General features: G+C 43.9%; 1 protein-coding gene across 2 annotated transcripts in view; it reads right to left on the reverse strand.

Moving 5' to 3' along the window:
• ccm2 (CCM2 scaffold protein) overlaps positions 1–17,701 on the reverse strand; it is a 39,233-nt gene that overhangs the window by 7,596 nt on the left and 13,936 nt on the right. Inside the window, exons 1-7 of one of the 2 annotated variants that reach the window (XM_036984569.1) lie at positions 14,421–14,539; positions 7,181–7,357; positions 6,932–7,015; positions 6,503–6,686; positions 4,665–4,801; positions 4,384–4,519; positions 3,941–3,998 (exon numbers count right to left, since the gene is read on the reverse strand). In XM_036984569.1, coding sequence (XP_036840464.1) covers positions 3,941–3,998; positions 4,384–4,519; positions 4,665–4,801; positions 6,503–6,686; positions 6,932–7,015; positions 7,181–7,357; positions 14,421–14,432 — 788 coding nt within the window. In that variant the 5' untranslated portion in view covers positions 14,433–14,539. Of the gene's footprint in view, positions 1–3,940; positions 3,999–4,383; positions 4,520–4,664; positions 4,802–6,502; positions 6,687–6,931; positions 7,016–7,180; positions 7,358–14,420; positions 14,540–17,701 lie in introns of those variants that run through there. The other variant, XM_036984568.1, reaches the window with a different exon arrangement.

Below are 17,701 nucleotides of genomic sequence, written 5' to 3' on the forward strand. Positions count from 1 at the left end.
AAAACCCTACAGAACAACATCACTAAAACCCTACAGAACCACATCATTAAAACCCTACAGAACCACATCATTAAAACCCTACAGAACCACATCACTAAAACCCCTACAGAACCACATCATTAAAACCATACAGAACCACATCACTAAAACCCTACAGAACCACATCACTAAAACCCTACAGAACCACATCACTAAAACCCTACAGAACAACATCACTAAAACCCTACAGAACCACATCACTAAAACCCTACAGAACCACATCATTAAAACCCTACAGAACCACATCATTAAAACCCTACAGAACCACATCACTAAAACCCTACAGAACCACATCATTAAACCCCTACAGAACCACATCACTAAAACCCTACAGAACCACATCATTAAAACCCTACAGAACCACATCACTAAAACCCCTACAGAACCACATCATTAAAACCCTACAGAACCACATCATTAAAACCCTACAGAACCACATCACTAAAACCCCTACAGAACCACATCACTAAAACCCTACAGAACCACATCACTAAAACCCTACAGAACAACATCACTAAAACCCTACAGAACCACATCACTAAACCCCTACAGAACCACATCACTAAAACCCTACAGAACCACATCACTAAAACCCTACAGAACCACATCATTAAAACCCTACAGAACCACATCACTAAAACCCTACAGAACCACATCACTAAAACCCTACAGAACCACATCACTAAAACCCTACAGAACCACATCACTAAAACCCTACAGAACCACATCACTAAAACCCTACAGAACCACATCACTAAAACCCTACAGAACCACATCACTAAAACCCTACAGAACCACATCACTAAAACCCTACAGAACCACATCACTAAAACCCTACAGAACCACATCACTAAAACCCTACAGAACCACATCACTAAAACCCTACAGAACCACATCACTAAAACCCTACAGAACCACATCATTAAAACCCCTACAGAACCACATCATTAAAACCCTACAGAACCACATCATTAAAACCCCTACAGAACCACATCACTAAACCCTACAGAACCACATCACTAAAACCCTACAGAACCACATCATTAAAACCCTACAGAACCACATCACTAAACCCTACAGAACCACATCACTAAACCCTACAGAACCACATCACTAAAACCCTACAGAACCACATCACTAAAACCCTACAGAACCACATCACTAAAACCCTACAGAACAACATCACTAAAACCCTACAGAACCACATCACTAAACCCCTACAGAACCACATCACTAAAACCCTACAGAACCACATCACTAAAACCCTACAGAACCACATCATTAAAACCCTACAGAACCACATCATTAAAACCCTACAGAACCACATCACTAAAACCCTACAGAACCACATCACTAAACCCCTACAGAACCACATCACTAAAACCCCTACAGAACCACATCATTAAAACCCTACAGAACAACATCACTAAAACCCTACAGAACCACATCATTAAAACCCTACAGAACCACATCACTAAAACCCTACAGAACCACATCATTAAAACCCTACAGAACCACATCACTAAACCCTACAGAACCACATCATTAAAACCCCTACAGAACCACATCATTAAAACCCCTACAGAACCACATCATTAAAACCCTACAGAACCACATCACTAAAACCCCTACAGAACCACATCACTAAAACCCTACAGAACCACATCATTAAAACCCTACAGAACCACATCATTAAAACCCCTACAGAACCACATCACTAAACCCTACAGAACCACATCATTAAAACCCTACAGAACAACATCACTAAAACCCTACAGAACCACATCATTAAAACCCTACAGAACCACATCATTAAAACCCTACAGAACCACATCATTAAAACCCTACAGAACCACATCACTAAACCCTACAGAACCACATCATTAAAACCCCTACAGAACCACATCATTAAAACCCTACAGAACCACATCACTAAACCCTACAGAACCACATCACTAAACCCTACAGAACCACATCACTAAACCCTACAGAACCACATCATTAAAACCCTACAGAACCACATCATTAAAACCCTACAGAACCACATCACTAAACCCTACAGAACCACATCATTAAAACCCCTACAGAACCACATCATTAAAACCCTACAGAACCACATCATTAAAACCCTACAGAACCACATCACTAAACCCTACAGAACCACATCATTAAAACCCCTACAGAACCACATCATTAAAACCCCTACAGAACCACATCATTAAAACCCTACAGAACAACATCACTAAAACCCTACAGAACAACATCACTAAAACCCTACAGAACCACATCACTAAAACCCTACAGAACCACATCACTAAAACCCTACAGAACAACATCACTAAAACCCTACAGAACCACATCACTAAACCCTACAGAACCACATCACTAAACCCCTACAGAACAACATCACTAAAACCCTACAGAACCACATCACTAAAACCCTACAGAACCACATCACTAAAACCCTACAGAACCACATCACTAAAACCCTACAGAACAACATCACTAAAACCCTACAGAACCACATCACTAAACCCTACAGAACCACATCACTAAACCCCTACAGAACAACATCACTAAAACCCTACAGAACCACATCACTAAAACCCTACAGAACCACATCACTAAACCCCTACAGAACCACATCACTAAAACCCCTACAGAACCACATCATTAAAACCCTACAGAACAACATCACTAAAACCCTACAGAACCACATCATTAAAACCCTACAGAACCACATCACTAAAACCCCTACAGAACCACATCATTAAAACCCTACAGAACCACATCATTAAAACCCTACAGAACCACATCACTAAAACCCCTACAGAACCACATCACTAAAACCCTACAGAACCACATCATTAAAACCCTACAGAACCACATCACTAAAACCCCTACAGAACCACATCATTAAAACCCTACAGAACCACATCATTAAAACCCTACAGAACCACATCATTAAAACCCTACAGAACCACATCATTAAAACCCCTACATCATAATTTTGCACGCCCAATTTTTCAGTTTTTGATTTGTTAAAAAAGTTTGAAATATCCAATAAATGTCGTTCCACTTCATGATTGTGTCCCACTTGTTGTTGATTCTTCACAAAAAAATACCGTTTTATATCTTTATGTTTGAAGCCTGAAATGTGGCAAAAGGTCGCAAAGTTCAAGGGGGCCAAATACTTTCGCAAGGCACTGTATGTACTGATACGTAGGCTACAGTCTAATAATGTTCTGTATTATGTATTAGACCTAGATATTGTGTGTATGTACTGATACGTAGGCTACAGTCTAATAATGTTCTGTATTATGTATTAGATCTATATATTGTGTGTATGTACTGATACATAGGCTACAGTCCGTGTGACATTTTATATGTATGTATTTCAGTCCTCGACTAATAATGTTCTGTACTGTGTATCATCTTATGGTTCATGTGGACCCCAGGAAGAGTAGCTGATGCTTTTGCAGCGGCTAATGGGGATCCTCATAAAATACCAATACCAACCACCGCCTGAGAACCGCCGGCTGAGAACCGCCGGCTGAGAACCGCCGGCTGAGAACCGCCGGCTGAGAACCGCCGCCTGAGAACCGCCGCCTGAGAACCGCCGCCTTAGAACCGCCGCCTGAGAACCGCCGCCTGAGAACCGCCGCCTGAGAACCGCCGCCTGAGAACCGCCGCCTTAGAACCGCCGCCTTAGAACCGCCGCCTGAGAACCGCCGGCTGAGAACCGCCGCCTGAGAACCGCCGCCTGAGAACCGCCGGCTGAGAACCGCCGCCTGAGAACCGCCGGCTGAGAACCGCCGCCTGAGAACCGCCGCCTGAGAACCACCGCCTGAGAACCTTGGAACTAACTGCATAACACACAGGCATAATTCTAGCTACTTACAAGGTGCTGGCCTCTGCTTCGAATGATTCCTTAAGGTCCACCTTGCTTGACGAGTCGTCTTCACAATTAGAAAACATAAATGGATTTATATTAATTATCAAAACAACAACAAAATAAAACTGTTTTTTATTGCTGCTCTAGGTAACATTGAAAACATTTTGAGCTTGGCAGAGCCTCATCCCTATAGAGAGCACGAGGTTGGTGGCTACTTAATTGGGTAGGACGAGCTCGAGGTAATGGCTGGAGCGGAAATCAGTGGAATGGTATCAAATACATCCAACACATGGTTTCCATGGTTCCCATGTATTTGATGCCATTCCATTCGCTCCCTGTTCCAGCCATTATTATGAGTCGTCCAACCTCTCAGCAGCCTCCACTGGTAAGAGAGAGGTGTCAGTGTCTGTGCGGGATTGATTGATGTGTTAATTGATTGAGGTCTTCACCACTGTAGAGAGAGAGGTGTCTGGTGGGGGTGGTGGCTCCGTCAAAGATGGCTCTGTCCAGGAAGTCTATAGTGGACTCAGTATAAACTATCTGAAACACCTGGCTGAGTAGCAGACACAGCTCCTCTGCTGCTGTCTGCAGACGACAGGAAACAGAGGTAAAGATCAACAAAGGGGAAATGGTTTGGGAACATAGCCAACAGTCTGAGAAAAGGTAGTTATGTGTTTTGTCGATAGCCAGCAGGAGGAGGAGGCAATGTGTGTGTGTGTGTGTTAGATACCTTGTTGTCTACAGCCAGTACTAGCAGACAGCAGACCTCTACCAGTACAGCCCCGCTCTCAGACAGAGAGCTGAGGGTCTGGGACTTAGACAGGTCAGGACAGGTACTGGGGCACGGGGACACACCTGCCTCCTGGGCTGGAGAAGCAGAGAGAGAAAGCACACCATCATTACAATCATAATAATCAGCCTTCCTTTTGAAGACGGGTCCGTACGCATCTAGATAGATGGGCTCCTCTGATACAGGAACGATACGCATCTAGATAGATGGGCTCCTCTGATACAGGAACAATACATATCTAGATAGATGGGCTCCTCTGATACAGGAACAATACATATCTAGATAGATGGGCTCCTCTGATACAGGAACAATACATATCTAGATAGATGGGCTCCTCTGATACAGGAACGATACGCATCTAGATAGATGGGCTCCTCTGATACAGGAACAATACATATCTAGATAGATGGGCTCTGATACAGGAACAATACATATCTAGATAGATGGGCTCCTCTGATACAGGAACAATACATATCTAGATAGATGGGCTCCTCTGATACAGGAACGATACGCATCTAGATAGATGGGCTCCTCTGATACAGGAACAATACGTATCTAGATAGATGGGCTCCTCTGATACAGGAACAATACATATCTAGATACATGGGCTCCTCTGATACAGGAACAATACATATCTAGATAGATGGGCTCCTCTGATACAGGAACAATACGTATCTAGATAGATGGGCTCCTCTGATACAGGAACAATACATATCTAGATACATGGGCTCCTCTGATACAGGAACAATACATATCTAGATAGATGGGCTCCTCTGATACAGGAACAATACACATCTAGATAGATGGGCTCCTCTGATACAGGAACAATACGTATCTAGATAGATGGGCTCCTCTGATACAGGAACAATACATATCTAGATACTTGGGCTCTGATACAGGAACAATACATATCTAGATACATGGGCTCTGATACAGGAACAATACACATCTAGATAGATGGGCTCTGATACAGGAACGATACATATCTATATAGATGGGCTCCTCTGATACAGGAACAATACATATCTAGATAGATGGGCTCTGATACAGGAACGATACATATCTATATAGATGGGCTCCTCTGATACAGGAACGATATGCATCTATATAGATGGGCTCCTCTGATACAGGAACAATACATATCTAGATAGATGGGCTCTGATACAGGAACAATACATATCTAGATAGATGGGCTCCTCTGATACAGGAACAATACATATCTAGATACATGGGCTCTGATACAGGAACGATATGCATCTAGATACATGGGCTCCTCTGATACAGGAACGATACATATCTAGATAGATGGGCTCCTCTGATACAGGAACGATATGCATCTATATAGATGGGCTCCTCTGATACAGGAACAATACATATCTAGATAGATGGGCTCCTCTGATACAGGAACGATATGCATCTATATAGATGGGCTCCTCTGATACAGGAACAATACATATCTAGATACATGGGCTCCTCTGATACAGGAACAATACATATCTAGATAGATGGGCTCCTCTGATACAGGAACAATACGTATCTAGATACATACCTAAAGTGGTTAGGTACCTGTCTTGAGCACCACCAGGTGCAGAGAGATAAGGTAGGTAAAGTGGTTAGGTACCTGTCTTGAGCACCACCAGGTGCAGAGAGATAAGGTAGGTAAAGTGGTTAGGTACCTGTCTTGAGCACCACCAGGTGTAGCAGGATAACGTAAAGGGGTTAGGTACCTGTCTTGAGCACCACCAGGTGTAGCGGGATAAGGTAAAGGGGTTAGGTACCTGTCTTGAGCACCACCAGGTGCAGTGAGTCGTCTCGTATGTATGCCACGGCAGCGATGTCGTGGATGGGAACACGCAGTATGATGTCCTCTCCATCCCGCCACACCAGCTTCACATTATAGGCGGACAGACTGACCACTGCATCCTGCTCCGAAGTAAGCTGACCCGCCAACTGGTGGGACTTCTAGGTAACCAGGAAATGATGTCACAGTTTCACTCATGTTGTTCCCATCGCAAAACACAAAATATCCCCTGACTCTACCATTTATAATAATTTAAGTTTAAAATGTAGTATTTTCTTTGTAACGTCGTAGCAAAGTGAAATATCAGAGGCTTTACTCAAAACGATTAATAAATCTTGACTTTTAAATTCTTTAGTTTAAATTCTTTAGTGAACTATATAAAGGATCCATTTGAGATGCAACTTACCCTGGCATTGTCAATGAGCTGTAGCACCTCTGTTCGACTGGAGGGGTTCAGGTATCCTGGTACTGACGTCAGCTGGCCCAAGTACTACAGAACACACAGGTCACAGTGGAACAGAGGATATAGACACTTCATTATTAGGGGTTTTCAGAAGCTGTGGGGAAACCTGGGATGCAAAGCTATCACCAACACTATTAGCTCTTAGTCAGGTCCTCCTCTGTGCCCTGAGAGCCTTGACCTCTGACCTCTCACCTTGACTTCCTTCTCTACGTAGTCATTGAGCAGGATGTCAGGGTCGATGCGGTGGTCGGGGAGGGAGAGGGAGAAGGTGTGGAGGGCACGGCGTTCTGTAGTCTTCTCCTGAGCCTTTTTATCTCTACCCTTTTCTCCCTTCAGAAACACACGCTTGAAGGGAGACACGATACCCGGCTGCAGGGGGAGGTAGAGGGAGGGGGAGGTAGAGGGGGAGGGAGAGGGAGGGGGAGGTAGAGGGAGGGAGGGAAAGGTAGAGGGAGGTAGACGGAGGGAGGGAGAGAGTGAGAGGGGATGGAAAGAGAGGAGGTAGGGAGGGTAGAGAAATAGTGACAGGGGAAGAGAGGGGAGGGGTATCGTATTAATTCACAGTAACAACAAAGTATCAATAATATAAAGGCACCTAGGCCAGAGTATCTTTATGTTTATCTATAGGCTAAGCCAACACATCCATATCAGGCTAAGCCAACACATCCATATCAGGCTAAGCCAACACATCCATATCAGGCTAAGCCAACACATCCATATCAGGCTAAGCCAACACATCCATATCAGGCTAAGCCAACACATCCATATCAGGCTAAGCCAACACATCCATATCAGGCTAAGCCAACACATCCATATCAGGCTAAGCCAACACATCCATATCAGGCTAAGCCAACACATCCGTATCGGGCTAAGCGAACACATCCGTATCAGGCTAAGCCAACACATCCGTATCGGGCTAAGCGAACACATCCATATCGGGCTAAGCCAACACATCCGTATCGGGCTAAGCCAACACATCCGTATCGGGCTAAGCCAACACATCCATATCAGGCTAAGCCAACACATCCATATCAGGCTAAGCCAACACATCCATATCAGGCTAAGCCAACACATCCATATCAGGCTAAGCCAACACATCCATATCAGGCTAAGCCAACACATCCATATCAGGCTAAGCCAACACATCCGTATCGGGCTAAGCCAACACATCCGTATCGGGCTAAGCCAACACATCCGTATCGGGCTAAGCCAACACATCCGTATCGGGCTAAGCCAACACATCCGTATCGGGCTAAGCCAACACATCCGTATCGGGCTAAGCCAACACATCCATATCAGGCTAAGCCAACACATCCATATCAGGCTAAGCCAACACATCCATATCAGGCTAAGCCAACACATCCGTATCAGGCTAAGCCAACACATCCGTATCGGGCTAAGCCAACACATCCGTATCGGGCTAAGCCAACACATCCGTATCGGGCTAAGCCAACACATCCGTATCGGGCTAAGCCAACACATCCATATCGGGCTAAGCCAACACATCCATATCAGGCTAAGCCAACACATCCATATCAGGCTAAGCCAACACATCCATATCAGGCTAAGCCAACACATCCATATCAGGCTAAGCCAACACATCCATATCAGGCTAAGCCAACACATCCATATCAGGCTAAGCCAACACATCCATATCAGGCTAAGCCAACACATCCATATCAGGCTAAGCCAACACATCCATATCAGGCTAAGCCAACACATCCATATCAGGCTAAGCCAACACATCCATATCAGGCTAAGCCAACACATCCATATCAGGCTAAGCCAACACATCCATATCAGGCTAAGCCAACACATCCGTATCGGGCTAAGCGAACACATCCATATCGGGCTAAGCCAACACATCCGTATCGGGCTAAGCGAACACATCCATATCAGGCTAAGCCAACACATCCATATCAGGCTAAGCCAACACATCCGTATCGGGCTAAGCCAACACATCCATATCAGGCTAAGCCAACACATCCATATCAGGCTAAGAAAACACATCCATATCAGGCTAAGCCAACACATCCATATCAGGCTAAGCCAACACATCCATATCAGGCTAAGCCAACACATCCATATCAGGCTAAGCCAACACATCCATATCAGGCTAAGCCAACACATCCGTATCAGGCTAAGCCAACACATCCGTATTGTGTTTACTCTGGCCTTGTCCGTTCTGCTGCCCCTGTGTGTTTCCTCTGTTGGAAGCAGCGCGAGCTACTAGTTGTTAAAGCATTGGGCCAGTAACTGAAATGTTGCTTGTTTGAATACCCGAGCCGACAAAGTGAAAAATATGTCAATGTACCCTTGAGCACTTAACCCTAATGTGCTCCAGGGGCGCTGTACTACCATGGCTGACCATTGTGTGAGAAAAAATATGTATTTACCTGATTTGTTTGGTCTTGGCCATAGTGGAGTTTGGAGTGTGACTGTGAGGTTGTGGACAGGTGTCTTTTATACTGATAACAAGTTCAAACAGGTGCCATTAATACAGGTAACGAGTAGAGGACAGAGGAGCCTCTTAAAGAAGAAGTTACAGGTCTGTGAGAGCCAGAAATCTTGCTTGTTTGTAGGTGAACAAATACTTATTTTCCAACCATAATTTGCAAATAAATTCATTAAAAATCCTACAATGTGATTTTCTGGATTTTTTTTCTCATTTTGTCTGTCATAGTTGAAGTGTACCTATGATGAAAATTACAGGCCTCTCTCATCTTTTTAAGTGGGAGAACTTGCACAATTGGTGGCTGACTAAATACTTTTTTGCCCCACTGTATTTCTGTTCTACCAAAGCTGTGTTTTTGTAAAAGGATGGTCTTCATCCACTCTAGTAGACTGGACACTAACTATTTAACTTAAAAAATATATATTTTTGAAATATTTAACTTTTACACGTTAACAAATGCAATACACCAAATTAAATATAAACATCTTGTTAATCTACCCATCGTGTCCGTTTTCAAAAAGGCTTTACAGCGAAAGAACAACATGTGATTATGTTAGGTCATAGCCAAGTTACAAAAACACACACAGCCATTTTTCCAGCCAAAGATAGGAGTCACAAAAAGCAGAATTATAGATAAACTTAATCATTAACCTTTGATTATCTTCATCAGATGACACTCATAGGACATTATGTTACACAATACATGTATGTTTTGTTCGATAAAGTGCATATTTATATCCAAAAATCTCAGTTTACATTGGCGCATTACGTTCAGTCATGTTTTGTTTCCAAAACATCCGGTGATTTTGCAGAGAGTCTGATTTTGCAGAGAGTCACATCAATTTCCAGAAATACTCATAATAAACATTGATAAAAGATACAAGTGTTATTCACAGAATTAAAGATAGACTTCTCCTTAATGCAACCGCTGTGTCAGATTTCAAAAAGACTTTAAGGAAAAAGCACACCATGCAATAATCTGAGTATGGCGCTCTGACGACAAATCAAGCCAGACAGATATCCTCCATGTTGGAGTCAACAGAAGTCAGAAATAACATTATAAATATTAACTTACCTTTGATGAGCTTCATCAGAATGCACTCCCAGGAATCCCAGTTAAACAATAAATGTTTGATTTGTTCGATAAAGTTCATCATTTATGTCCAAATTCCTACTTGATGTTAGCGCATTCAGCCCAGTAATCCATCTTCATGAGGCGCGAGCACTAGGTCCAGACAAAGTCCAAAAGTTCCGTTACAGTCCGTAGAAACATGTCAAATGAAGTATAGAATCAATCCTTAGGATGTGTTTAACATAAATCTTCAATAATGTTCCAACCGGAGAATTCCCTTGTCTGTAGAAAAGCAATGGAACGGGAGCTAACTCTCTCGTGACCGCGCATCACGGGCTCGTGGCACTCTGCCAGACCACTGACTCAAAGAGCCCTTATGAGCCCCTCCTTTACAGGAGAAGCCTCAAACAAGTTTCTAAAGACGGTTGACATCTAGTGGAAGCCTTAGGAAGTGCAATTTGACCCCCTAGACACTGTGTTTTCGATAGGCCAAGCTTTGAAAAACTACAAACCTCAGATTTCCCACTTCCTGGTTAGATTCTTCTCAGGTTTTCGCCTGCCATATGAATTCTGTTATACTCAGACATCAATCAAACTGTTTTAGAAACTGCAGAGTGTTTTCTATCCAAATCTACTAATTATATGCATATATTAGCAACTGGGACTGAGTAGCAGGCACTTTACTCTGGGCACGCCTTTCATCCAAACGAGAAAATGCTGCCCCCTATCCCAAACAGGTTAACAACACTTTCTGATAAAAACTAGTTCATTGCATTCGCCATGGAGCCCAGTTTCATAATAGGACCATATGTCCCAGCTGCCTGCCGTAGTTTTGAGGTAATCACGAAAAAAAAACAGGCCTTATTTTAGAGCATTTTTCACCCTGCCAGCTCCTATTAGTTCTATTGAGCACCAAGGCACCAATTTGTCTTCCAAGCGTTCTAATCCCAGCCTATTGTTCTATGTCACAATGCCTGCTTTGCTATTGATGACAATGAGACCTGCCCACGTTGTTGGTAGTTCAAATTTAAACAACAAAAAAATGACTCATGGAACTCTCGAGGTCGTCCCATTGTTTCCTATAGGGGAAACATGTCTGTCTATTTCGCCAAATGTCTTGTAACGTGCATATTTAGATTTTTTAAAAGTCGGACACCATTTTAAAAAAAAATCAGGAGAATCTCCTCTTTCTAATGATTTAACTCTGGGCAACGAGCTCGGTTGTCATCAAACGCTAGCCCCCAAATACTTTTTGCCCTTGGAACACTGCGCTCCCCCCATTGTTTTCCTATGGAGAGGCATGCCGGTCTATTTTGTCAAATACTTCACACCAGAGCCCTACGGCACCCTATTCCCTATATAGTGCACTACTTTAGACCAGAGCCCTATGGAACCCTAATCCCTATATATATAGTGCACTACTTTAGACCAGAGCCCTATGGAACCCTAATCCCTATTTATATAGTGCACTACTTTAAAGCAGAGCCCTATGGAACCCTAATCCCTATTTATATTGTGCACTACTTTAGACCAGAGCCCTATGGAACCCTAATCCCTATATATATAGTGCACTACTTTAGACCAGAGCCCTATGGAACCCTAATCCCTATTTATATAGTGCACTACTTTAGACCAGAGCCCTATGGAACCCTAATCCCTATTTATATAGTGCACTACTTTAGACCAGAGCCCTATTCAGTGCACTACTTTAGACCAGAGCCCTATGGAACCCTAATCCCTATTTATATAGTGCACTACTTTAGACCAGAGCCCTATGGAACCCTAATCCCTATTTATATAGTGCACTACTTTAGATCAGAACCCTATGGAACCCTAATCCCTATATATATAGTGCACTACTTTAGACCAGAGCCCTATTCAGTGCACTACTTTAGACCAGAGCCCTATGGAACCCTAATCCCTATTTATATAGTGCACTACTTTAGACCAGAGCCCTATTCAGTGCACTACTTTAGACCAGAGCCCTATGGAACCCTAATCCCTATATATATAGTGCACTACTTTAGACCAGAGCCCTATTCAGTGCACTACTTTAGATCAGAACCCTATGGAACCCTAATCCCTATATATATAGTGCACTACTTTAGACCAGAGCCCTATTCAGTGCACTACTTTAGACCAGAGCCCTATGGAACCCTAATCCCTATTTATATAGTGCACTACTTTAGACCAGAGCCCTATTCAGTGCACTACTTTAGACCAGAGCCCTATGGAACCCTAATCCCTATTTATATAGTGCACTACTTTAGACCAGAGCCCTATGGAACCCTAATCCCTATTTATATAGTGCACTACTTTAAAGCAGAGCCCTATGGAACCCTAATCCCTATTTATATTGTGCACTACTTTAGACCAGAGCCCTATGGAACCCTAATCCCTATATATATAGTGCACTACTTTAGACCAGAGCCCTATGGAACCCTAATCCCTATTTATATAGTGCACTACTTTAGACCAGAGCCCTATGGAACCCTAATCCCTATTTATATAGTGCACTACTTTAGACCAGAGCCCTATTCAGTGCACTACTTTAGACCAGAGCCCTATGGAACCCTAATCCCTATTTATATAGTGCACTACTTTAGACCAGAGCCCTATGGAACCCTAATCCCTATATATATAGTGCACTACTTTAGACCAGAGCCCTATGGAACCCTAATCCCTATATAGTGCACTACTTTAGAGTAGAGCCCTATGGAACCCTATTCAGTGCACTACTTTAAAGCAGAGCCCTATGGAACCCTATTCAGTGCACTACTTTAGACCAGAGCCCTATGGAACCCTATTCAGTGCACTACTTTAGACCAGAGCCCTGGGGGACAAAGCCTTACTATCTCTGGTAGCAGCCCACGTTACGCAATATTGCAGGTTCCCAGCATATTCACCATCAGCATTTCAGCGCTGAAATAAAACACTACCCCAAGCATGACATTAGCTATGTGTTTTTATACGATGCTGCTCTGAACATTACATAAAAACCTGCTGTTGTATACACAAACACAGCGCGCGTGGCGCACACACACACACACACACACACACACACACACACACACACACACACACACACACACACACACACACACACACACACACACACACACAAATGTTACTTACCCTACATTATTCATCTCATATGCATACGTATATACTGTACTCTATATCATCGACGGTATCCTTATGTAATACATGTATCACTAGCCACTTTATACTATACTATGCCACTTTGTTTACATACTCATCTCATTTGTACATACTGTACCCGATACCATCTACTGTATCTTGCCTATGCTGCTCTGTACCATCACTCATTCATATATCCTTATGTACATATTCTTTATCCCCTTACACTGTGTACAAGACAGTAGTTTTGGAATTGTTAGTTAGATTACTTGTTATTACTGCATTGTCGGAACTAGAAGCACAAGCATTTCGCTACACTCGCATTAACATCTGCTAACCATGTGTATGTGACAAATAAAATTTGATTTGATTTGATTTGACACACACACACACACACACACACACACTTACCTGGCCGGAACATGGTTCTGAGTTACAAACCACAGATATTGATTAGGTATATAAAATTTAAAAAAAACATCCACATCTTCCTTCTGCTTTCTCCAAATGTAAAAAAAAAAGTTGAACACATGTTAACTCTACACTTACAATGTAGAAGACCTAAGTGTGGAGTTCCTGTTCAGGTTAGCTGCCGAATTGCACTGCTAAAACACCACCAAATACAACAGCAAGAGAAGCAGCAAAATGAAGAGCTCCATTAGAGCGTTGACAACGTCACCCATGACGACAGATCAGATAACGAATAATAATAAAACAAAAAAAAAAGGAAACTAACTTTTCCCAGCGTAGACATGTATTCCTACCTCAGTCTCCATTTAGCCTCAATGAAAGAGGAGCTGTTGTTTGTGTCTCTCTGCCTGTTGTCTGTGTCTGTTTGAGGCACTTACTGGGCGGTGTCTGACGGAGATAGTCTAGTCACTGAGCGGTGTCTGACGGAGATAGTCTAGTCACTGAGCGGTGTCTGACGGAGATAGTCTAGTCACTGAGCGGTGTCTGACAGAGATAGCCTGGTCGGTGTCTGACTGATAGCCTGGTTCCTGGGTGGTGTCTGACTGATAGCCTGGGAGGTGTCTGACCGATAGCCTGGTAAGTGTCTGACCGATAGCCTGGTAAGTGTCTGACCGATAGCCTGGTAAGTGTCTGACCGATAGCCTGGTAAGTGTCTGACCGATAGCCTGGTAAGTGTCTGACCGATAGCCTGGTAAGTGTCTGACCGATAGCCTGGTAAGTGTCTGACCGATAGCCTGGTAAGTGTCTGACCGATAGCCTGGTCCCTGGGGGGTGTCTGACCGATAGCCTGGTAAGTGTCTGACCGATAGCCTGGTAAGTGTCTGACCGATAGCCTGGTCCCTGGGGGGTGTCTGACTGATAGCCTGGTCCCTGGGGGGTGTCTGACTGATAGCCTGGTCCCTGGGGGGTGTCTGACTGATAGCCTCGTCCCTGGGGGGTGTCTGACTGATAGCCTCGTCCCTGGGGGGTGTCTGACTGATGGTCCCTGGGGGGTGTCTGACTGATGGTCCCTGGGGGGTGTCTGACTGATGGTCCCTGGGGGGTGTCTGACTGATGGTCCCTGGGGGGTGTCTGACTGATAGCCGGGTCCCTGGGGGGTGTCTGACTGATAGCCGGGTCCCTGGGGGGTGTCTGACTGATAGCCTGGTCCCTGGGCGGTGTCTGACTGATAGCCTGGTCCCTGGGTGTAAAGCCTGCTGCTTCATTCACCTACGGGTAACAGTTGGTACGTGAAGATTGACTGACACACACAGTACGTGTTTGTGTGTGTCTTTCTCCAGAGGAAAGGGAGTGTTTCTGCTTCTCTATGCTGAGACACAAGAAGAGGAAGTGTATCAACCGCCAATTTCCTGTGATGGCACGTGCTGCACAAGTCGACTGTTTGAGTAACTTTTAAGATCTTTGTGAATGCACAAGTCCTGAACTCCTTCACACACAAGTCGTTTTTTGTCAGCAACAATCTGACACACGATCCTCCACTCCACTACAAGGCTAGCTGGTCGTGCATTATTTAACATGCCTCTCATCTCACCAGTAAGCCTAGTAGACTAGAGGACAGGCGTATTAACACTGCATGAGACATGTGTAAGGAAACACCACACTGTCCACAGCTACTACGGGTGACCCTGCCCTGACCAGGGGCCTCATTTATCCAAGGTGTGTGTGTACAAAAAGAAGAAGACTAAACTGCTCGCCTTGACAGCATGGGTAATAGGATTAGGAGTAGAGGTCGACCGACTATGACTTTAGTATGGGTAGGCTACAGTAGTGTTGGGTAATAGGATTAGGATTAGAGGTCGACCGACTATGACTTTAGTATGGGTAGGCTACAGTAGTGTTGGGTAATAGGATTAGGATTAGAGGTCGACCGACTATGACTTTAGTATGGGTAGGCTACAGTAGTGTTGTGCAATAGGATTAGGATTAGAGGTCGACCGACTATGATTTTAGTATGGGTAGGCTACAGTAGTGTTGGGTAATAGGATTAGGATTAGAGGTCGACCGACTATGACTTTAGTATGGGTAGGCTACAGTAGTGTTGGGTAATAGGATTAGGATTAGAGGTCGACCGACTATGACTTTAGTATGGGTAGGCTACAGTAGTGTTGTGCAATAGGATTAGGATTAGAGGTCGACCGACTATGACTTTAGTATGGGTAGGCTACAGTAGTGTTGGGTAATAGGATTAGGATTAGAGGTCGACCGACTATGACTTTAGTATGGGTAGGCTACAGTAGTGTTGTGCAATAGGATTAGGATTAGAGGTCGACCGACTATGACTTTAGTATGGGTAGGCTACAGTTGTGTTGTGCAATAGGATTAGGAGTAGAGGTCGACCGACTATGACTTTAGTATGGGTAGGCTACAGTAGAGTTGTGCAATAGGATTAGGAGTAGAGGTCGACCGACTATGACTTTAGTATGGGTAGGCTACAGTAGTGTTGTGCAATAGGATTAGGAGTAGAGGTCGACCGACTATGACTTTAGCATGGGTAGGCTACAGTAGTGTTGTGCAATAGGATTAGGAGTAGAGGTCGACCGACTATGACTTTAGTATGGGTAGGCTACAGTTGTGTTGTGCAATAGGATTAGGATTAGAGGTCGACCGACTATGACTTTAGTATGGGTAGGCTACAGTTGTGTTGTGCAATAGGATTAGGAGTAGAGGTCGACCGACTATGACTTTAGTATGGGTAGGCTACAGTTGTGTTGTGCAATAGGATTAGGAGTAGAGGTCGACCGACTATGACTTTAGTATGGGTAGGCTACAGTTGTGTTGTGCAATAGGATTAGGAGTAGAGGTCGACCGACTATGACTTTAGTATGGGTAGGCTACAGTAGAGTTGTGCAATAGGATTAGGAGTAGAGGTCGACCGACTATGACTTTAGCATGGGTAGGCTACAGTAGTGTTGTGCAATAGGATTAGGAGTAGAGGTCGACCGACTATGACTTTAGTATGGGTAGGCTACAGTAGAGTTGTGCAATAGGATTAGGAGTAGAGGTCGACCGACTATGACTTTAGCATGGGTAGGCTACAGTAGTGTTGTGCAATAGGATTAGGAGTAGAGGTCGACCGACTATGACTTTAGTATGGGTAGGCTACAGTTGTGTTGTGCAATAGGATTAGGAGTAGAGGTCGACCGACTATGACTTTAGTATGGGTAGGCTACAGTAGAGTTGTGCAATAGGATTAGGAGTAGAGGTCGACCGACTATGACTTTAGCATGGGTAGGCTACAGTAGAGTTGTGCAATAGGATTAGGATTAGAGGTCGACCGACTATGACTTTAGTATGGGTAGGCTACAGTAGAGTTGTGCAATAGGATTAGGAGTAGAGGTCGACCGACTATGACTTTAGTATGGGTAGGCTACAGTAGAGTTGTGCAATAGGATTAGGAGTAGAGGTCGACCGACTATGACTTTAGTATGGGTAGGCTACAGTAGTGTTGTGCAATAGGATTAGGAGTAGAGGTCGACCGACTATGACTTTAGTATGGGTAGGCTACAGTAGTGTTGTGCAATAGGATTAGGAGTAGAGGTCGACCGACTATGACTTTAGTATGGGTAGGCTACAG

The sequence above is a fragment of the Oncorhynchus mykiss genome, chromosome 8 (assembly GCF_013265735.2).
Source record: "Oncorhynchus mykiss isolate Arlee chromosome 8, USDA_OmykA_1.1, whole genome shotgun sequence".
NCBI classification, from domain to species: Eukaryota; Metazoa; Chordata; class Actinopteri; order Salmoniformes; family Salmonidae; genus Oncorhynchus; species Oncorhynchus mykiss.